We start from the raw sequence: 23389 nt of genomic DNA on the forward strand, positions 1-23389 counted from the left end.
TCCCATCCCTCTCTGTGTGTGTGTGTGTGTGTGTGTGTGTGTGTGTGTGTGTGTGTGTGTGTGTGTGTGTGTGTGTGTGTGTGTGTGTGTGTGTGTGTGTGTGTGTGTGTGTGTGTGTGTGTGTGTGTGTGTGTGTGTGTGTGTGTGTGTGTGTGTGCGCGCACACGCGTACATACTATACTTCCTGAAACTATGTCCATGGTTAGCTGGTATTTGCAAATATGCCTCACACACAAATCCTAGGCCAGAAATGAGCAAATTACTTTTTCCGACCTCTTACGCCTCATTATTTACTTTGGACATTTTGTGACCACCATCGATACATGTCATTGTCTATTCACACCTTCAGCCATATATTGTACATCAACATAGACCTGTTTTACTACCTATTAAAGGCTTTAGTTTTAGATTTCACATTTGTTAAGATTTTCTCCAAAGTTGTTAAAACATTACCGAACTTACCTGAATAATTTAGTCAATGTTGACTAAACATCACTAGTGCAGTTTAGAAGTATAGACATTATTTTCCATAAACCTTTTCTCCAGGGACTATTCAAACCAAACCGTGCTTTAAACAATGATACAACAAACAATGATAACGTAACTTTTACAAAAAAATGATTTAAAGTGATTTACCGTTGTACGTCAAGCAAGTTTCTAGTCCACAAGTTGATTTTGATACTGAACTGAAGTGAATGGAGTCCACTCAGTCCAGTGACTCAAACAAACCATGGTGTTCTTTGGGAAATGATCGGAAATGTAATGGTAATGAACGGTACAGTACAGTAATGTCAAGTATAGTATAGTCATAGTCAATGGGCTAAATAAACATGTATGAATGAACTGTTGCAAGTTTCAGCACACTTGCAACGGGCCAGAAACAACATGTCTCTGTTGTGTCTACACCAGGGGTGAGCAACCACCCCTTTTTGAGCTAACACAGATGATTAGATTGGAGATTGAGGTGATTCATTGAGTTGATGAAAAATAACCACAATTAACTATTGTTGGATGTGCATAAAACATTTCTCCCCCATCAGAAATTTTACATCTGTTCAAAATTAATCTGTTTTACCTTTATTACTCCTATTACATTATTTACTTATTTTTAATGTAATTGATCCTCCATGTGATCAACTATAAGTTCCTGTGAATTATAAAATCACAGATCTTATATTAGGCAAGTTACCAGGACAGCCACAACCAAGACCGTCACCATAATCACTTAAGCCCTATTCAAAACCTTTCCGAAATAGCCTTGTAGCTGTAGGACAGCTTTTTTATTTTAGAACGCTGTTGACAATGTTTGCCTATATAAATGACATGATAAGGATGCCAGATTATAAAGTTGTTAAGCCATTGCTTGTCACTTTATCAAACTCAATTGTATTTTGTACCAAAGCAAATAGAGTCATTAATTACTTTCCATCAGCCGGCCTGAGTAGCAAGCATAATCAATACCACTACATTTGTCATTCACCTCTGTGGAATACACTTCCCACACGCAAAATGATCCATCCCAGGCGAACCCTGAACTCTCTTACACCTCCTCAAATTACAGCGACAATCGCAACTGCTGTCTTTTACTAGTACACCCATAACATTTGCATTTCCAATGATGTGCACCTACAAGTACTACAATGACTATATTTTCACTGCGAAGGTCCTCCGTGACATTAACTCACTTAATGCAGCCTTTTTAAATTCCATTTCCTCAAGGTACATGACTCCACGTCATTGCTTTCTAATAAAGCCAAAAATGATTCATCACTCAACAAGTACACAGAAATCACATGCACACAAACTGATTTACATTCCGCTTGTTTTGATCCACGACCACGGGGCCATTGTTTTGACATGTTCCACTTTGCCTGTTATGCAACACCACTAATCTTTTGACCACAGCGGCTTTTGTTCCCAGTATTACGCGGTCGTCCCCCGCGATGGTCGTTTATTGATCACCGGCGGAGTTGAGTGTATTCATCTTGACATCAGTCTGTGTTAACACTCTGGTAACGAGGGAGCGGCTTCTATCAGATCAGATAACCGGCTCTATGAAGCAGACTCCTCTCTGTGGGTTTGGCACCCATAGGTCACGACCCCTAGCAGGAGGCTGAGCCAACGCAATTCTGGGGCTGGGGAGAGTGAGACTGACTGACCGGTTGGCTGACTGACTGACTGACTGACTGGATGGCTAACAAATTCAAGGGTTTTAGTACAATTATTTCAATTTAAAAATAATAATGAAATAGCAGATCTACAAGCTCACAACACGTCATTGCAACAGTTGCTCTCGCTATTTTTTATGCAACGCCGTTGTATGACAAAGTCTAATCAATGTACTCGATTTATAAAATAATGTATTCAAATTTTTTCATGTTGATCCGTTGATACATTTGAAAAAATATCTTGCGATTAATTGGAAAATAAATCAATAAAACAATCGCTAAGAAGATAATTGACAGTTGCAGCGCTATTACAGCAGCCTATATGTATGAGGAGGAGTGTGTCAGATGTCAACACCAGGTTGAAGGTTGGTTGCTGCCAATGGTGTGAGTTCAATAAAGACAATGAACCAAGGAAAGTTGCAGACTAATAGGTTGGGCAAGTCAGTCGTCCTCGTTAAGAGGCACAGGGATGTGAGCTGGCACTTTGAGGTCACCAAAGCCCCCCCTCAATGTGAACGAGTTCATTCCTCTCTCATCGGCTTCTCGTTTATCCCCATGAAACCTATAGTGCACCTACAGTATTCTCTGTGCATGAACACTCTGTGAAAATAGGCAAACAGCAAAGATATTTGGTAGGGAAATAGCGCAGGGAAATGGAGGGGGCCATGTACAAACCAATGGGGGACCCGCCTGGTCAATAACATATAGGGTTTGAGTTGTTAAATAATACTCTGGTCAAACAACAATCAAACAACATTTCAAGTTATTTTACTGTCATACCACCAGACACATTTTCAACATCTGAAGAAAAAGGGTTTCGAGTCGTAACATGCTTCCAACATCTCCATAGTTTTGGTTATAAAACTCTCAGTCTGCGCTAGTCATAAGTCGGTCTTGTTCTCGCATTGACGGTCCAATAAAATCAAACTTTTTTAAATATTATCTGAAGCCTTTAGCCTTCTTGGCACATGCTCATGTAAAGTTCAATGACGTGAACATTGCCAACAACCAAATTATCGCACAGTGACCCTACCCTGACTTTTCTTTTTAGTCTTTGCTAAATCTTTAAGTCTGTGGCTAAAAGGTCTCTGCATGACTAATTATGACAGTATATTGTCTTTGTGAGGGGGTATCCGACTAATCTTTAAAGTCTTTTCCAAGTCCTTCTGGTGTATAGTAGAAAGTAACACGTCAATGTACATAGTACATACTGTACACTCATGTTCGCGTTAACAGATCGTTATGCATCTTGTTGTAATACAACTCCATCCTTTACAGCTTGATTCAATTTTTGCCTCAGATGAAATCAAATTAGTGCTCGTTTGCATCAAATTGGAAGAGCTCAGATGCATTTGTCCTAATTGGAACGTTTTGATTATGTAAACAAATTCAAATATTGCCAATGGAATGTTAACCGTGCTCAAGCCTGCACATAAGAAAGAAGGGGAAAAGTTCCCTTTCGTCCGCATTAAGAACCGTACGGAAGTATTAACACTTAAGTTATTCATTTGCGGAATGTTACTATAGGCATTTAGTGACTTTATTAACCCATTTTTGACTGAGGTCGTGTATAAACATAAAAACATGTTTCTATGTCAGTGGTGCTCAACCTTTTTCATGCCAAGGACCCCCAGAATTATCTCTATTGGGCCGCGGACCCCCATCTCAAAATATGTACGGTAGTTCCAGGGACCGCCCTGAAGCCAATATTTTAGTTAAAAATGTTCTCTCTGAAATATATATTGAAAGATTTGCGCCACATTTTCACGACTTTTCAAAAATAGCAGACCTACAAGCTTATTTTTCAATAGCTAAAGTAGAACAGAATGCTTGAAACACCAAAAGGGGTTCCTGCACAAAATGGGTTAACATGACTTAATGCAAGTTATTCATTTGCGGAATGTTACTATAGGCATTTAGTGACTTTATTAATCCAATTTGGTGGTGTGGATCAGCGTGGCTGTCTGTCTGACAGCCACGTGAACTGAGTTCCTGTGCTGCTTCTACAGCTCTCACCCAAACAGATGCTGAGACATGGAGCGAGCTGGGATTCTGGCCTGCTCCATCACTCATATCTCTACTCACTGCTCACTCCTCGTGACACTCAGAGACAAGAAATAATTAATTCAACAGCAGCTACTGAAGCACAGAATCACATTCATCCTGACTGCCACTGGCTATTGTTGTTGGCTTTTTAAAATGTATGATGATCGTCTTATCGTGAAATTTCTCTCTCTGTATTTTTCCTCATAAATCAAGAAGGCCCCCCGCGACACAAAAGCAGGGAGGTCTTTACAATGGTGGAAATTATAAGAACGGCCTGCGATTCTTTGATTGTGCAATTTGCGGGTGATCTGAAAGGGTGTGTGATGTGACTTTAAAAAGAGCGGACACACTTCATAGACTGTCATTCTTTCCATTTGGCCATTGCATGTCCTCATGAAACCTCCAACCTGTGCATTCAGCTTTGTAGAATATTCGCTTATTATAACAATAATTTGAATCAAGAACATCAGTGAGAGCAATATGCCCGACCTATGCTGCTGTATGCAGTATACTGTATCTGTGTCACTGTACAGTTTGCTGTGTTGGATTAGAATCTTTTTTTTTTGTTTTATGCAAAACCCATCGCTAGCAGAGTAGAACGGTGGCTCCTTAAGCTCTTTCCTTTGTCTTTCTTGAACCCTACGCTGTCAGAAATAGTGGGGGTGGTGAGGTTGAGAATGGATGGGGGGCGGGGAGGGGGTGGTGGTGGTGCTGGCTCGGTACTTGGATGTTAATCTGTGAGGTAATAGCTTTCCTCTGCAGAATTGCAAATTCTCATACATGTCACTTTGTTAAGCGCACGGACAGCCATGGTCACCGAAGACGCAATCTCGAGGGGTCTCTTCTCCCCCACTCCATCGGCAACAATAGCTGCCAAGTGTAACATGCTACTTTTAATTTGCAATAACACGTGACAATGGCAGATTAATGGGTCTTATGACACCTGTGTCCCTGAAGCTCCTCTTGCCGAGACCCAGTGTACATAACGTGTGTCACACTACATTATCTCTACATCCCTCCTGTAATGGGGACCCTTTTTTTCCTTCTTCTAAGGGCACTGCTGACTTGGAACTTAGGAGCCGTCTCCCTTCCTGGCAGAGAGCCACACCACAGCCTAAAAAACAAATACTCACTACACAGACAATCTATTTTACTGGCACCATGCGCACACACACACACACGCGCACACACCCACACACACACACACACATGCACACACACGAACACACACAGCCTCCCCTCCTGTCCTCAGCTCATTTTTTGCTCGTGTTTTCAACCCCTGATAATGACTTCTCGTGCTATAATCATCATGAGGCTTACCAAGTTAAATAGGGCTCAGGCATTCTCACGCTACTGTGCAGTGGGGAAATTTAATCCAGGCATTAACTGACTATATAGACTACTGCCTACTGAGCGGTGCAAAGAATACGTCTGAGCAGAAAACAAGCCAATCTTAAAACACAAGCTACCATATCAACCCCCCAAAAAGACCACAAAACGCCAAGATGGCCGACCTGAGGTTGTAACATTACGGTATATCATTTCACTTATTACAAAAGCTATTTGATTTCATTTTTGACATGTCATTTGCTATACGTTGACAAACACAAATACAGGCTGTCGTTTGGTAAGGTGCGCTTTAAAAAGAGCAGGCGGCAATAGGACAATGCTATCTAGAGGGTAGCATTGTATGTAATATACTATTCTTACAAACTGTGCCCTGAGGCGAGACATTGTTTTTGAAGCACTGTTTTGATGCTGTGTGGGTGTGTTGAGTGTGTTTGTGTGTGCGTGTGCGACTGTGCGTGTGCGTGTGCGTGTGTGTGTGTGTGTGTGTGTGTGTGTGTGTGTGTGTGTGTGGCCAAGGCCTGGGGTTTATGTTTTGGAAAGATAAAGTATCCCTGCCCCTCCGGTTCTAGGTGGGGAGGATGGTAAAGTATATAAGAACCACAGCTACCCTAACACCGACACACACACACACACACACACACACACACATGCAAGCACGCATGCACACACGCACACACGCATGCAAATAGCCACACACACACACACACACACACACAGCTTTCTTCCCTTTCCTCGTAATGCTGGCCGACCATCTAAATCACAGAAATGGCACCACATCAGAGGGATCATTTGATACTGAATAGCCATAGAAACATGGGGCTGTCACCTAGAAGACCTCCACAAAACAGGTTAGCCCCCTCACTCACTCTCTCTCTCTTTCTCTCCATCTATCTCTCTCTCCCTCTCTCTCTCGCACGCACACGCACACCCTTATTCCTCCCTGTGCCCTTTAATACCTCTTTGCCCTTCAGTAGCAATCTGCATAGAAATGTGTGCATTCTATCATTCAGTGACTAGACATTACACACCGGCTAATATGAGAGGGACCCAGAATGGCTAAAAATGAGCTCTGGAAATACCAGACGTTTGCATTATGCCTCGCGATTGCATCTCTTTACAGGGGGGAAGACTTGATTATGTCATTTGCCATGTCCACGTCATGCTGGTTGTTTCTTTCTTTTTTTATATCTTTGCCAGGAAATCTACCTCTGACAGGTCATTAGTCATCCTCCCTCCCTGCACGCGCGCACACAAAACATCAATTCCACTCAATATCCCACAAAAAAAAGAGAAAAGAAAAACCCAGTGCTTCTCATACAAGAACAAAGAAAAAGCTACGTAAACCACTGCCGTGCCCCGATTAGCTCCTGCCCCAAATTGCTGCAGAGCTAAAGGGGGGGCCGGTGCAGAACCCCGTTTTCAGTTAACTGCCTCTTCCAGTGAGCCATGCTTCATCCCTCCATGTCAACAACACATGCCTCTCAACAGCGCAGGACTGCGGGTGTGTCCTGTTTAGCTATTCTCGTCAGCTAGTGCTCATGTAGTGACATTAAGGAAGCCTATTGCTTACAGAGCCAATAATCTATATCGCCTCGGGCCAACGCTATATCCACTAACCTCCTACTTCAGCAGAAGAAGTGGAGGGGCTTTTTTCTTTTTGCTGAAACCTCCTGCACAGAGGTAGTATAGCGCTGCTTCCTTGACTGACCTGGGTGGTTGGCTACATCATCTTGACATGTAATTATCTAAAGCCTCTTAATCACCTCCATAAAGATTAATTGCAGGAGACAACAGTGGAGGTCGTGTCTTCAAATAAAAAAAAGGCTCCTTGCCAGATTGACATGCCCGATATAACAAGGTTCAGATTTGGGTGGTGTGTTTCTTTTTGTGCTGTTGAGCTTTAGCAGACACGTTTTTCCTTTGCTACAGTGAGAGTTCAGTAAGGTGCTTCTACAATACAATGTATAGCTGCCGATTTCTTATAGTAAATATTCAGGTGAAGATGTTCCATACATTTGCAATTTTGCCAATGTCTGTACTCCACATTAACACAGCCTACTTCCAGCACTAATTAAAAAGTGAAAAGTACTTTCTCTTACCTTCATCTCTTTTCCTCTTTTCGCCATTTGATCGTGGAATGCCCAGAATCCCATTGATGGAGTAGGACCCAACAGGGTCATTGGAAGCGCTAGTTACAGGCGGAGAGGCGTTGCTTGGTACTGGAAATAAGAGTGAACGAAACCTTTAACATCTAACTCTTAATTAACATCCAGATGATGTAGAGATCGACCTATGCAATTACAATCAAGACAGCAATGTGTGTTATTGAAGCTGATGCAGTGACTTGACATCTTACCGATGGTATGACCGGGCGTCAAGGACGTCCCATCAGGAGAAGGATGGAACGGTTGCTGGACTTTAGTTCGGATGATCCTGATAGAACAACAAAAGGATCTGTTATGAGCATGTTTGCTAGGCTGACATTCGTCCATTGGACCAGGCAATGCAAATTGTGTCATAGTGTTGTTTGGTCACGCCAATGTGTTACCCATTAGGAAAGCATCACCAGTACCACAGACCACCCATACAAGTGAGATATCAAACACACGTTACACAACCCATTCGTAGGAATGGATCTGGTCAACAGTTCGCAGGGCGTATACATTTAAAGGTGGCGATATAGAGAAAGGTCTTCAGTGCACTTTTGGTCTGAGTGATCTTGCAAACAAAGCATGAAATCACATCAATTCACCTCAATGATCAGCTTCACTGACTCTACCTGGCCTGCACTAATCAGCACCCCCCCCTCTCGCGCTCTCTCTCTTTATCTCTCTCTCCTCCATTCCTTCCCGCCCTATTTCCCCTCCCTCCCACTAAGGAGAGGTTTATAGGGGGTATATCTGAGAATGCTAGCCCTTTGCTTCCCAGATCAAACATCTCTGTAGAACCACCAGCCCCCAAGTGCCAATGCGGATGAGGTTGTATTGATCGGGGCTTGGGGAGAAAAAGTTGGGGATTAGTCACACGGGCAAGCAGATGCAAATAGAAAGCTATAAATTATATGTGACAGGAAAGCAATAGTTCCTTATTGCCTTGCACAAGCTTACGCCAGCATTAGATTCCTTTAATCTGAATGGCACTCGGGGAGAAAGGGAGCTGTCACAATAATTTGTAAACTTTAAAACTATTCATCATATATGACACAGGGCCTATTTTAGAACATAAGCTAAAGGAGGTCGGGTGAGGACCATGCAGCGCGTACGTACACCGTTGTTTTGGCTTGGTTTATTTGCTGAGTGAGCATATAGTGCTGTGTGATTATTTTATGGTATGATTCCTCAACTGCTTTTTTTTATAGATCGAAAATACATATGGAGTCACTCTGGTCTGGGTGTCAAATCGATCAAAAAAGAGATAATGACTCCCGGATTAAGAATATTTTAAATCTATAGTAGTTTCTTGTGAGGTTGTTTTCCGTATTTTTGATACGGAGATCTAAGATATGTCAGATTATCTGGATATTGATGTGGTAGGTGCTAGAGGCGAGTGGGAGAAAGAATATATCCAACACTGTCAAAACTCTCCTTGGGGGCAAGGCTATCTAACAACAAGCCTTCCCAGAGACCAGATATTGATGTTTTAATTTTATTTTGTTCCCACTTCTCGCCATAACAGTTATTCGACCCCTTGACTCGTGTGTGCTACATAAATTCAAATACTTTATTTGGGATCCATGTTCCCGATATTGAATAAGCAATTTGGGAGAATGAATTAATGACTCGGCTGTTGCTGAAAATCCCCCGAAGAAATATTAAAATTGCTTTACTTCTGAATCAATATTATTGAGCGCCATTGAGGACCTTTTTTATGTCTACTATGTGGCGAGGGTAGCGTTACTTGTTGTTGGTAATTCCTTGCGGTAGGCCAGACACAAACAGTACAACACTATCTCTGTAGCATTTAATAATGCATGCAGGGGGAAACGTGTTTAAATAGAACACCCTCTTTTGTCAACAGTCCTGAGGTCAGACAGTCTGCCACAGAAACCCACTATACTGTTCTCACTCTGCAGTCACATGCTGTCTGTCTAAAAGCCTTATAGCTCCAGTGGTTACCGGTTAGACCCTTTTTTACCACTCAATTGCCTTTGACTAGGCATACATACACCTCTGTGTTAAAGCTTGTACGACAGCATGTTCCATTTAAAACATGCAGTACCTGATTCTAAAAATGTCTTAACTGTTCATGTCAAGGACCCCCCAAAATGATATGTATTTTGGCTGCGGACCTACACCTCAAAATCGGTTGTTCCATCGACCCCCGAAGCAAAGATTTGAGTTAAAAATGTTTAAAAAATGTATGTCAAAAATAGCAGCTCTACAAGATGTAGCACGCCATATATATATATATATATATATATATATATATATAAAAAATCTAAAATTACATTGACTTTTCTGGTTTTAACGGGTTAAGAAACTGGGAAGTGAGAGCTTGACCATTATCAATAGCTATACTCATGTATGTGGGTGTAGTGAGCTGAAACATCTCAACTGACTGCAGTGTTCTTATAAACAAACACAACACGAGATGCGATGCTATATAAACTGATCTAATGCAAAGCCTGCTAATGAAATGAGCATTCTCATTGATTTCTGCAGATCATTACTTTACGAGTTCAAACATGCATGGAAATATTTAGCGCGAGTTACGTCAAAAGTGTGTGTGTGTGTGTGTGTGTGTGTGTGTGTGTGTGTGTGTGTGTGTGTGTGTGTGTGTGTGTGTGTGTGTGTGTGTGTGTGTGTGTGTGTGTGTGTGTGTGTGTGTGTGTGTGTGTGTGTGTGTGTGTGTGTGTGTGTGTGTGTGTGTGTGTGTGTGTGTGTGTGTGTGCGTGTTACTGTTAAATGTGTGCATGTGTTGCAATGGAGTGAGAATTATGTAGAAAAAGCATTGAAATCTTACATTCAATCTGCTCAGAAGACTGCTTTATGACAAAAAAAAGTATTCAGCATTATGCATTGAGGGGAATTCAAAGTAGATCTCTTCACTGGTTAATAGAATTAAAGTTCATTGTGTTCACAATTTAATTTCCTACGTAAACAAAGACACCTAAGGTCCCTCAGCCAAAAAAATACCAAGCCTTTAATTAGAATTGTAGAAAAAAAAGAAGAAAAAAAAAAAGAATGAACTTTATATGGGTCTTTTAATGATATTAATGTACGTTTTGAATTTATCACATACATGTGTGATGTGTCTGAGCCCTCCTTAAATGGGCCTTTTTAAGCGACCACGAAGCATGAAATGAATTTTCTTGCAGCCCCTTTCTCTATTTAAAAGATGTCTTGTGTGGAGCTGTCCATGGCTCTCCCATCAGCTCATTAAAATGTAATGCTGCTGATGCTGGCTCTATGGAACAGTGCCTCTTAACCAAAGTTCATCACCGGAGATCTCTGGCAGGGTGGGGGGGTTGTGTGTGTGTGTGTGGGGGGGGGGGGGGGGTGCAGGGGGTTGGGGGTTTGGTGTGTGTGTGTGTGTGTGTGTGTGCGTGTGTGTAGCCCGATTTATACTTTGCCGTACAGCGGCGGAAACGGTGAGCCGATCTACAAACTCACAAAGTGTTGCATTGTGTGAGCTGAGCTGCAGCTTGCAGATCTGCTATTTGTTCTGCCGTGCAACGGTGTATAAATCAGGTGTGTGTGTAGAGGGGGTGGGGTCATACCACCATCCTCTCTCTATGGTGGCAATGCATGAGCTTCCATCATCAAATGTATTGGTCTTTACCTATTATTATTTTCTTAATGTGAAGGTGCATGCACATAGCATGGGTATAGGGCCTATTAATTAAACTAAATGGATCCAGGTGGACCCGTGCAGTGTTCAAATTAACATTATAGTCAGATTGTTGAGAGATTTGAAGTTATATAGCCTACTAAATATTTGTAAAGTAGGCTATTTCATTTGTGGCTCCCCTTCAGATTATATGGGAGCTTTAGACATTTAGTTTTTATTTTTTCCCCCTTTTTTAATATAGGCTAACACATGCTACTGAATATTTAGCACACTTAACATTGTTATTTGATTGACATTAATTAAATAAAGAAAACGATAAGAAACTACACAAAATATATACATGCACACATTTAACTATAATTTGGTGACCACAGATAAACAGAAAACGACTTTTTTAAGGAAAAATACAATTCCAGTCATTGAAGCTGAATTAGAGGCGCCATCACAAAACGAGGAAGGGTTCTTCTGAACGCACCAAGAAAGACATTTGAACGCTGATGGGTTCTTAATGTGTTTTTCGGTACAAGTCTATTCCTTAGCCAACAACAGTGGTGGTCAAGCCATTTTCCCCACCGAAGGCAGCAAGGCAACCTAGCTCCTTTAAAAAATAAAATCTTCCAGAAGAGCAGCCTGACTCTATACCTCCACCACCACACATTAGATGGGCTAAAGAAAATTGCCCTGCTTTATAGTGCCACGGGATCTGGTCACCGAATATTGATCGGTTTTCATCTAGACAGATTCACTCAGTCCTTAGATGTACTGCTGATTGTTGAGGGAGTTTGGTCTGAAAGATTGAATTGCACCTCCGAGACCACCACCGCGATGGGCAAAAAGTTGGTCAAACAATATTCTGCTGTGGGTGCACTTAAACAGAGATGGGGGGGCTGCTGTGATAAACGATTTTCAATTTGCACTCTCTGACCTCCTTAATTTACGTGTGCTGCTCTCATTCCCCCCCTTTCTTTACCAACCAACCTCACGTTTTATACTCTGATAAATTAGAATATTCGTCCTGCTGCTTCTGAAAGGGTCACACATTATTTTATTGCTGTTATTAACCACTTGAACCCCGGCAAGCATGGCTATTCTGGGGGGAACACGTACAGAGCCAAAAATATAGCAGGTCTACAATTAAGCTATAAATGTGTTGTTGTTGTTTTTTAAACGGTCCAGGTATAGGATACTACTGCATGCCTGGTGCATTTTAGAATAGAGTTTAAAAGACAAATGAATAAATAAATAAATAAAACATCACGTGCTATATCTAGCCTATGCGATGTGATTTCAATTCAAGTGTTATTTTATCGGTATATAGGCTGCCGTATGAATCGGCTTCACGTTTGGAGTTAAGAGATTTTTTAAATGTTAGTAGGCCTATAGTCGAGAATCCACTGTTCTTACCTGTTAATTGACGAGACGCTCGGAACTGTGTCGTTGTCACAGACGGCCTCTGCTAACAGCCTGTCTCTGATTTCCCACGCGAACATGGTAGGGTTCTGTCTCTTGTAGTCTGCTATTTTATCCACTACTTTGGGGGTGGCGACTTTTGGTTTGGAGCCCCCGATAACTCCTGGCTTTATGCTGCCGGTCTCGTAGTATCTGCATGCGAAAGAAAGAAATGCACGGAATAAATAACAAGACTGGCCCAAATAAGTTAATTAAGAAAAATGAATGAAATTGTAGTAAGCCTATAAAATGAAATATTAAAGAAAATGTTCGGGGATTGATTGGCAAGAGGAGTGAGGTCGGAATGTTCGTCCCATTATTGTTTTGCATCAGCTCAGAAATGTATTAATTAAATCTGCAAACGACTCTCCTACATTTATATTAGCCATATCCAGCAAACTGCTAGTCCAGTCATGCATGCAGAGGGTCCAATCTATCTCTCCTAACCGGGAACTGTCAATTAAAACGCCTTGTAAAACTTATCCAATTGATAGCAAATATGCGACTATGTAGCTCCATAGCGAATCAAATTAGGTTTGCTATCGCGCTAAATATTATTTTTTGCAAACATTACCTTATTTAATATAAGGGCCCATGAACTCACATTTTGTATTTCTAACAATATTCATATAAAACATTCTGAACGTTGTGCAGACTGCCTATCAGTAGGCTAATAATTCGATATGCGGATTTCTCCCAGGCTTTATACTAAAACACATGCCCACACGTGTCATCCAAGTCTTTCTGGCCATAATGTCAAATGCCTATTTCATGAACCCCATGCATGTTTTCGTGATCAGAATCGTCTCCTTTTATTTAATTTTATTCTATTCTATTTTATTTTTTTAACCGTATACTCTATTAGACTATATAGCCTATAGCTTACCTCCTACCATATTCTTGACGGTGTGTGAGGCTATATAGCCATTATGTGAACAGCAACGTTCAGTTTTCCATTCCTTGTAGACTTACGGTATACTTGGGCCATATACACTCACAAAGTGATTCTGTCTTTTTTCTCCTCTCTTTATAGGCCTACTATTATCCATCCCTCCTTACCTGCCCAGAATTTTGCTGACGCACCCGTGACTGACCCGCAGCTGTCGGGAGATGTCGCAGGGCCGGACGCCCTGGTGGGCCAGCTCCACTATCCTCTGCCGCACCACGTCAGGTAGGGGTCTGCCGTTCACAAACACCCCGCCCAGCTGGTTCACCCCGCCGTGCCCTATGTGGGATACTGTAACAGAACAGGACAGGGCACCGTAACATTACATACAGCCATGTGGACAAAGCATGGACGTCAAAATAAATAAATAAGTATATATAGCCTAAATAAATAAATAAACAAAACATTTGGTGAGGTGCTGAACTACTGCAATAGTTTTTTTTATATTTATTATTAAATAGTTTAACCGTGTATTTATGGGATTGTATCGGCTCCTGTTTTTTGTGACCTATTTAGCGATATAGCCTTTAATTGGAAACAATTAAACAGGTCTGCATTATATTCTGTGTAATATAATATAACTATATAGCCCATATAGCTTATTAATTAAAAAAAAAAAAACACTCTAACCCAAACAATATTACACCACGATAGTGGCCTATATTAAATAATGCAGTAGCCTTACTGTCAGCATTTGAGGATGTCTGTTGTTATTGCAGGCTATAGCTTCCACAATGCATTTTGTGTAGCATCTACAATCCAGCATATTATACTACATGTGGTTAGGCCTATTGTTTGTCACAGGGGAAAAAAGCAATATTTGAAATGCTTTATTTTTTATTAACGCTCGGACTCTTTAAAGTGTGGATAAGTCATATATTATTGGTCTAAAGTGGCCAGCATTATCTCACTGTGTTAGGGGTTATGTTTTCGTGTAAACTCCACGTCTCAAGTTGGCTATTAAGTTGCAAGGTCTGCCATTTTCCCCTCGCACGGTAATTGTAAATAATTGAAAGAGCTTTGATTACTCATATTACATATTATTTGGTAAATTGAAGAGGCTATCAATTATTTAAAACCCATTCAGTTGAATTACAAGAGAGGCCTAAAAACAAAACAATAGCTGGTGTTGGAGCTATATATATATATATATATATATAGGAAACAGTGTTAGTGAAATAATTCGAATTTAAAACGCGTTAATGTGCTATATAGTGACTTTTTACCCATTTGATTGTGTTCATTTGGTTACTATAAATTAAACCTGTCGCTGAAACTCGGATAATATCAAATTGCGTGTATATCCAACTCCTGGCAGGTGTATGGCGTTTGTTTAGCCTACTTATGACTTAAAATGCATGCAGTAAATCTCGGCCATGTGTATATAGTAGAGTCCCCCCCCCCCCTTCTTGTAGCTATTTATGATATTATTATTATTTGCAGTAGGCTACGATCACATGCTTTTTAATGTGAACGAAAGGAGCTATTAATTTAATTCTCGTTTTCCTCTGCTGCATGCACTTCGTGTTTTGGTTTGCTGCATAGTCCTACATGCAAATGCATTATGGCTATACACACTTCTATAGTCCGTATACAGTGACAGACTAGTGTCAGTTTTAATGCACAGGGATGCACGTTTGCACCGAAAGCAATACAGTAGCTGTTATATCCACTGTATATAAGGCCTTTATAATATAATAAGCATGCATTATATCACCTGCATGCACCAACATGCACGCTGCATCATCTCACAAACTCAACGGCTATGCTTGCTATACTTACGGTGCATCGCCGAAAAGGGGTCTGCTTTGCAGTGAATATCCATTGGATAGCCAAGGAAAGACAGATAATCAACTGAAGTCGCCGTCTCGCCTTCCTATCAAAGATATCAAAAATGTGAAGAAAAAAATCAATCAGATTCTACCCGACGAAGGGACTTCTTCTTCGTTCGCCCGACGAAGACCCCCCCTCCTCTCCCAAGTCGAACAACCCGATCGGACCAGCAAGCACGGCAACTTCTTCCAACAAAAGTTGCCTTGCCTTTCCTCCCTCTTCAACAGTCCGTTCCGCGGTGGAGAGGCAGAGAGGCTTGGCAGGTGCACAACATGACCGTGGGATTGTTTCAGTGATGTGACGTGTTTATCGGTGTTTTCAAAGCCCGTGCAACTAGGGAGGAGGTGGTGGTGGAGGAGGTGGACGAGGGTTATTATATTCTCAGAGCATGACGACGAATAACAACAACAACAAGAGACAACAACGTTTGTAAATGTTCGTGTCCAGTTTGTTGCAGCAGCATGCGGCGGCGGGTGGTGATGGTGGTGGTGGTGTTTATTCCGTATTCCCAGTGGTGGCCTCGTTGTTGTGCCGGTCGCGGGGACGTTCAGATAGCGCATCAAAATGACAGGAGGAACATTGACTCGCTCTCTCTCTTTTTACAATGGGGATGATGCGTTAGGCTGGATCTTTGGGTTGAGAATGAAGCCCCTCTCTCTGTGTGTGAGCGTTTCTAAAAGCTGCAAAAGCCCCCCCCCCCTCTCTCTCTCCGCCTCCCCGCCGCAGACCCCCTTCTTGCTTATATGGATGACTTGTCAGACAAAGGCAGTAGATTCCAACACTTTTGTGATTCGCCAACGCAAAAACCTGGGGTCCAAATGAGGAGGTCCTTTTGGTCTGACACGCCGAAAGGGGAGGGAAATAAATAAGGGGAATTGATTCCGAGTTATAGGAGTTATTACTATAGACAGCAGCAGGGCTAATTCTGAAGTTCTGAATGAATAGAAATAGAGATGAAAATATGAAAATGTTGCCTTTTCTGTTGGTCTATAAATTAAGTGTTTACTGCAGAATAGTCCAGATACCTGTTTGTTTTTTCCCACCTCAGGATTTAGCCCGGAGACATTTTTAACCAAGCTTTCTTTTTTTTTCTTTCATCATCGATCATTAGTGTCTGAAGTGGAATTTAAAAGGGCCTATAATTTGATGGCAACTTTATTTAAAGTATAGGCGGGCAAAGAGACAGCTTTAGAGGCTAATTGACCTTTTTATATATATTTTCTGTTGATAGTGTGATTATCATTGTAACCTTCCCCCTGAAACCCAACAATCTGTGTGTGTGTGTGTGTGTGTGTGTGTGTGTGTGTGTGTGTGTGTGTGTGTGTGTGTGTGTGTGTGAGAGAGAGAAAGACACTGAGCAGGTGCATGCGCGTCAACACGGTGCAGTTCTCCACACCTTCTGTAGATGGCGCTGCATATTTTCATAAACTCTGGTATAAAAGAGACTGCGAAAATAGGTGAAACCCAGAAAGTTAAACTTGAGGTTCACTCTCTGCAGCCGAATGTACAAAAACTGTAGTTTGGACGTATTTTTTAGGTCACATTCACCATTGGACATGATATATATTAGACCTATCTTGGAACTTAATTGGAAGCAAAGTGCAGATGATAAAAAAAATGAAAAAAAATGAAGTAATTTATTTTGGCGAACGCATGCACCTGAGTTTTTTTTGTGTAAAAGTATATTTTGAAAATGTTCTATATCTACGTTTATTTTATAATTAGGCTGCTTGGAAAATAAATTATTACAAAAATATGTATTATTATTTATTATTATTATTATTATTATTATTAATGTGTATGTATTAATGTATTAATAATGTAAATTTAGAAAAATTGCAATGCAGTTATTTGTGTCATTTTATATGCGTGTTTGCTAACTTTAAAGGGCTTATAGAGGCTCGTGTATTTAAGTCGGGGAACGCATGCCTGTTATTTGGGTATTTTCTTTTTTTTGGGGCGGGGGGGGGCATCTCTTAGGGGCAGACGGCCCCATCTAGTGCTGTGCCTTCTGGTCAGGTTAGGGGATGATTTCTCTTTTTGTTACTGTTTTTGGAGTGAGCTTCTGGTACAATATGTAGCACTATAGGCTGTAATTTCACACTTGACTGCACATTTCCCTTAAAGCTACATTCTTTTTTTCTCTCTCTCTCCCTCTCTCTCTCTGTAAGACCCCCCCCCCCCCCTCAATTCCTTCCCTGTGCCCTTGTTTGGTTTGATTTGGTCTCTCACTGCAAAAAAATTAAGCATTAATGCTTTTTTTTTCAATCTAAGGGACAAAATATTGGAATTGTTTTTTGAACACATATAAATTAATACACACTTTTCACTTGTTTATTTGTCTTTGTCTGCTGTTCGTGTATAGCACGTGTAAAAACGTTTTTGACTCTGTTCAGATGCTGAGCCATATAACCCTTCTTTTTCTTCTCCCCCCCCCCCCCCCCCTCTCTCTCTTTTAAAGGAAATAGCCAATTCTATTCAGAAAGTATAGCCATACGCAGGGTCACAACCCTTTTAAACCCTATTCACATTAATTTAAACAACGCAATCACTGAATCAATTAACTCCACGTTTGCAACTTGTCCTCTTTCTGCCAATCAAGCCAGCCGAGAAGGCGACCATTGAACCCAGACACGTGCCCCCCCCCAAAAGTTGAAAACGGATGCTAAGGTCACGTCAAGAAAAGATGAAAGAAAATAGAAAATAGGTCGCCTTCCTTCAATTATAGACATCCAGTCCGGGCTATATCACGCGAATCCAAAAGTAAAAGCATAAAAACAACAGATAACAGAAAGAGTTTGGGAAATGTTTTTGGAGCCCGCATGCACCCATTAAGAGAGGTGTAATATATTGACAGAGAGCAATTTATCTTTTGCCCCCCTTTACTAATGGCCTGTGTTAGTCTATAAGTGGCATATGGGAGAAAGGAGGAGAGAGCAGCGCTGCATGGCTACAGAGAGAGAGGGAGGGAGAGAGAGAGGGAGAGGGAGAGGGAGAGGGAGAGGGAGAGAGGGAGAACCGAACCATCCACACACGGGACAGACAACAGAGACACGCAGCTCTGGAGAGACTATAGAACACAGAACAATATTTCCAGGGGACTGTTTGGTTGCAGACCGAGCGGGGTAAATGCTGAAATGTTATTTATGTTTTATTTATTTATTTCTCTCCCTCGTTTAGCCATGGATGGCCCTATAGCCCCTTTCGGGACCCTATAGTTTACCTTTCCTGTATTTGGGACGTCGGTACCGACGTCCTAAATATACAGAAATGGTGAACTATATAGGGTCCCTCTCTCTCGTTCGCCATCGTTATTGCAACGTCACAAATCGATACGACTTTTCCATATTCTCTTCTCAGTCCTATATTATAGGCTACCGTGAATTGGGAGCTGCCTGACAGCATGCAGGTGTAAGTTGAATATTAATCCTTTTGGATTTCAAAAAGGGATTTTCTTTCTTTATACTGGGTTTCTCTTCTCTTTCTTGGAAATATCACCCCGTGCCAATTAAGGGCGCATTTGGTTATTGATGCGGGCACATCCTATCCTGTTTGCATCCTCCTGCATATCAGGCTATGTCTATATGTAAAACTTTTGAATCGAATTTGATTTTTTTTCCTTTATTATAAATCAACTGATTGTCTATAAGATGCCAGCTGACACGCGCCATTATCAATAGGCCTACATCGATTAAAAGAGCTATACCTTAAATTCAATTTGACAGGCCACTTATTTGGGCTTGTTCGTCTAAATTGGGAAATTGCTTTGACGCTTAAATAAAAAAATAAAAAATTAGGTTGTCATCCAAATGTTTTTTTTATTTATATTCCGAATATTATAACAACAGGCCTTTTAATCACAGTTTAGGAAAATGTCAGCTGTGTGTGTGTGTGTGTGTGTGTGTGTGTGTGTGTGTGTGTGTGTGTGCGTGCATGTGACCCAACCTCTCTCAAAACCAAGCAGTCAGAACTTCTTGACAAATGAACGATCAATTGCTGAACTTTTAAAATCATCGCGATAATTCAAAGCCGTTACCAATTTAGATATCATTGGTGTCTCTTTACATATACTTTGCAACAAACAACACAATATTAACAAATACTTGTTTGACTTTTTATTGGATTTCCAAAAGGTGTCCTGTGTGTGTGTGTGTGTGTGTGTGACTGTGCGTGTGTGTATGTGCGTGCGTGCGTGCATAGCGCGCTCCAGTATATAGGGAGCAAAAATACTTTAGGCTACAAATCTTGCTCGCTTGAACAGATGGAGCATCAATTTGATCCCATATCCTCAACACCATGAGAGATTGATTTTGCACTTGCTTTTAATTTTGCCATAATTAATTAGATCATTACAGCTGTTTTCCATTGATCTTCTCATTTAAATGTAAAATTAAAAGGTGAATTAGAGTGTGATCTATATATGTTGTGGAACAACATTATGCATTAACGAGGCTTATTGATTATTAGTAGGTCTATTCCCATATTGATAGGTCTGGTATAGGCCTATAGGCTACTGCCATGGTGGATTTATAAATGGAATTATATAGCCTACATGCACACCCTAGACACGCTCCCAATTTCACACGCGCATGCATGCACACACACACACACACACACACACACACACACACACACACACACACACACACACACACACACACACACACACACACACACACACACTTGAGCAGGGCTGCAGATGGTAGACTATAAGTTATCAAAGAAAGTGCACTGCATCTCTTGTTTGTTTTAGAACAGATTCGAGCTTCCAGATTTAACTCGCATTTGACCACGCAAAGCAATTTGCCAAGTCACATTATATATGTTTTATTATTGCATTGCATGCTTTAGATTAGAAAGCCCAATTGGATATAGCTATTTTTGTTTTGTTTTAATGGAATAGAGCAGAATACACTCATATAACACTTAACATAATTTAACATAAACATAAGACATGATATGCATGTCATGCCCTGCATGGTTTTCCCATGGACTAATGAGACTATTATTATATCCAACAGTGCTTTGTACTTTGAAGTGCTCTTTCAACTTGCACTTAAGAAACTACACCAAAAGTTATCACTTAAAGGACAATATGTCACTTCACCATGCACTGTGCATAATATGTGCAGCAACCACAGCCAATTAAGCGTTATACTGTCTTTGATGGGAGATCATGAAAAATTAAGAATAGGAGTAAAATTCAATGTGAAAGTTTTACAACTGTTAGGGCCATCTCAGATGATAAAATCCACATAGCATGCAGGGTCTTCGCGTCGTCCCGGACATGGCTGTGTCTTTTGACTACAGCTGTAAAACCCAACACCCCTAAAACTATACATTATACATTTAGTATTAATTCCATTTTCCAGCGTATATTGTAACCTGGAATATTTTCCGGTTGGCTGTGCTTGCTGATGTCTCTGATCTTTCTGATCTCCATCATCACTCATCACCCATTCTTTTAACATGCACATGCGCACGCACACACGCACGCACGCACGCACGCACACACGCACGCACGCGCGCACACACACACACACACACACACACACAGTATAGTCTCATGTCTGTGATTCTGTGAATAAGGGTTGGTGTCGTGTAGGTCGTATATATGAAATATTTGAATGCAAGTATGGAATCAGGTTATTATTGCTTTGATTGGAAAACACTTTGTTAAATTACTTTTTATACCCTGAGCACAAAAGCAGTCAGACAGTCGAGTTTCTGAGCTTTTCCATGCCCCAGGTACGGCAAATCATTAAGCAAAATTAACATCTCATTTGCATCTTAAACATGAAAGAATACATTATATAAAGTAGGATGCAGGTTACATTATAAACACCATTAATATGGTCTATTAAAATATATATGATTATTATGAATTAATTATTTATTATATTCACCCCAAACATTGTTTTGACCAACTTGTAAAACCAACATTCTACTCGGTTTAAACGCAAGGAAATGACTGTATAATTAAGTCTTAAGTGTACTGCAAAAACTGTGAAACTGCTGTACGTGAAAACTTTTCAAGCACTTTCAAGCTTTTTGTGCCCTTTGTGTGCACCGCTCATTTTGTCTGCAATGACCTCTCATTTCAAGGCCTCTTAATATTTCAGGCGCAGTCTCTGTACCTCCTATATGAATTAAAACACCAAGGACTGGAAGTACTGTCCTTATAGACTGAAAATACACTCTTGCGCCTCATACAATATGCAGATTTGAGAGTAATTGTTAAATATGCCCTGCAGTGCTGGATTAAAAATAGGACTGTATCATTGTCATTTCAAAAATATTCTCTATGTTGCATAGTACTGGGAACAGGGGCTAAATCCCCTCTTCACCACCAAACTTTCCACATGAATAGTCAAATGTGTGCCCCTCTGGTTGGAACTTAACGAAGATGAGAGAGACAGAGGGTATAATCATGGGGTCTTTTTAAATGGCTGCTAATTTGAAATCATTTTTTCTTGTATAGTATATATGCACTGCATTTGTAAATAAAAATCCCAGAGATTTAATTGGGTAAATAATATTTCAGTCATTGGCTAGCCAACCAGTTAGTGAACTATACTGTTGTGATCATATTCACAATTTTATCATCATAGCAAAAAACAAAAAAAATATTTGTTGCATTTGATAAATAATTACATTCCTGTTATTCCTCCACTTCTACACCAATATAATCTCCATCGCCATTCTCTCAATTGTCAAAACAATTAACAACAGCATCCCTCCTTTCTCAGTTTTCACTATTTCTTTTGTGCAAAAATATCATCAACGTAAAAAAACAACAGTTAAAGCAGTGATAGCACTCCTCCTTCACTGGATGAATGCAGAGTGTATCTGTAGATATAGGCTACACACACCATGAGATCCTGCAGCCAGTCAGTCATTCCACAAAGGGCCTTGGTGGTCTAGAGAGTGAGAGAGAAATCTGATCCCATGTCAGTGTATTCCAGTGGATCAGCGTGTATCTAGCAGAGATCAGCCCGAGGCTGCTCTGCTCGGAAGGTGGCCTGCCAGCTGCCTCTGTCCCAACCAGACAGCCAACAGCTTCCAATCACATGTCAGCAATATGGGAACTGCAGCTTCTGTCCGGTGGGCCCGTGACATGTGTTAGCCCATGGCATGTGAATGTATAATGTAGCATCCCACCACCCCCACCTGCCCCCCCCCCATGGCACAATGTGTGAGAGAGCCCCCCCAAAAAAACATTTTTGATCTCTTTAATGAAGTATACGGAAAGATATATATTTTACTAGTTAGCTTAATTGTCAATGTCAAGGTAGTGCTTTATGTCACGTCTGTCTCTGTCTATGTATCTACAGATATATAGCCTACTGTGTTGTGTGTGTATGTTTATATATATATATATATATATATATATATATATATATATATATATATATAGAGAGAGAGAGAGAGAGAGAGAGACACACACACACACACACACACACACACACACACACACACACACACACACACACACACACACACACACACACACAGTAAATACGTATATTTGTGCTTATGAAATGCGTGTGTGGTGGGACTATACTGTGTACACACATACACATTGCTCTCCCCAGAAATCTATGGATGAGTGGTTTCCACATAAGCTCCTGATCACTTCTGTAAGTGCTTCCTGTCACCTTCAGTGGTGTAATGATCATGAAAATTGTGACCTTGATCTATGGAAAGCCATAATGTGACTGAATGGCCTCCTCCCACATACTTCTCCCTGTGCTCCGAGCACGGAGGCACGCCAAAGGAGGGCTCCGAGGAAGATTGTTCAGTGGTA

General features: G+C 40.9%; 2 protein-coding genes across 3 annotated transcripts in view; both read right to left on the reverse strand.

Moving 5' to 3' along the window:
- pax2b (paired box 2b) overlaps positions 1 to 15574 on the reverse strand; it is a gene marked incomplete at both ends in the record, with an annotated part of 33727 nt that extends 18153 nt beyond the window's left edge. For both annotated transcript variants that reach the window (XM_083787231.1, XM_083787230.1), the window contains 5 exons: positions 7664 to 7783; positions 7921 to 7997; positions 12759 to 12956; positions 13863 to 14040; positions 15532 to 15574. In XM_083787231.1, the coding sequence (XP_083643357.1) occupies positions 7664 to 7783; positions 7921 to 7997; positions 12759 to 12956; positions 13863 to 14040; positions 15532 to 15574 (616 nt within the window). The remainder of the gene's footprint in view (positions 1 to 7663; positions 7784 to 7920; positions 7998 to 12758; positions 12957 to 13862; positions 14041 to 15531) is intronic.
- LOC310874153 (carbohydrate sulfotransferase 3-like) overlaps positions 1 to 23389 on the reverse strand; it is a 305274-nt gene that overhangs the window by 138952 nt on the left and 142933 nt on the right. The gene's annotated exons all lie outside the window — the stretch shown is intronic.

The sequence above is a fragment of the Protomyctophum parallelum genome (genome assembly GCF_964188405.1).
Source record: "Protomyctophum parallelum genome assembly, chromosome: 17".
Lineage (NCBI taxonomy): Eukaryota > Metazoa > Chordata > Actinopteri > Myctophiformes > Myctophidae > Protomyctophum > Protomyctophum parallelum.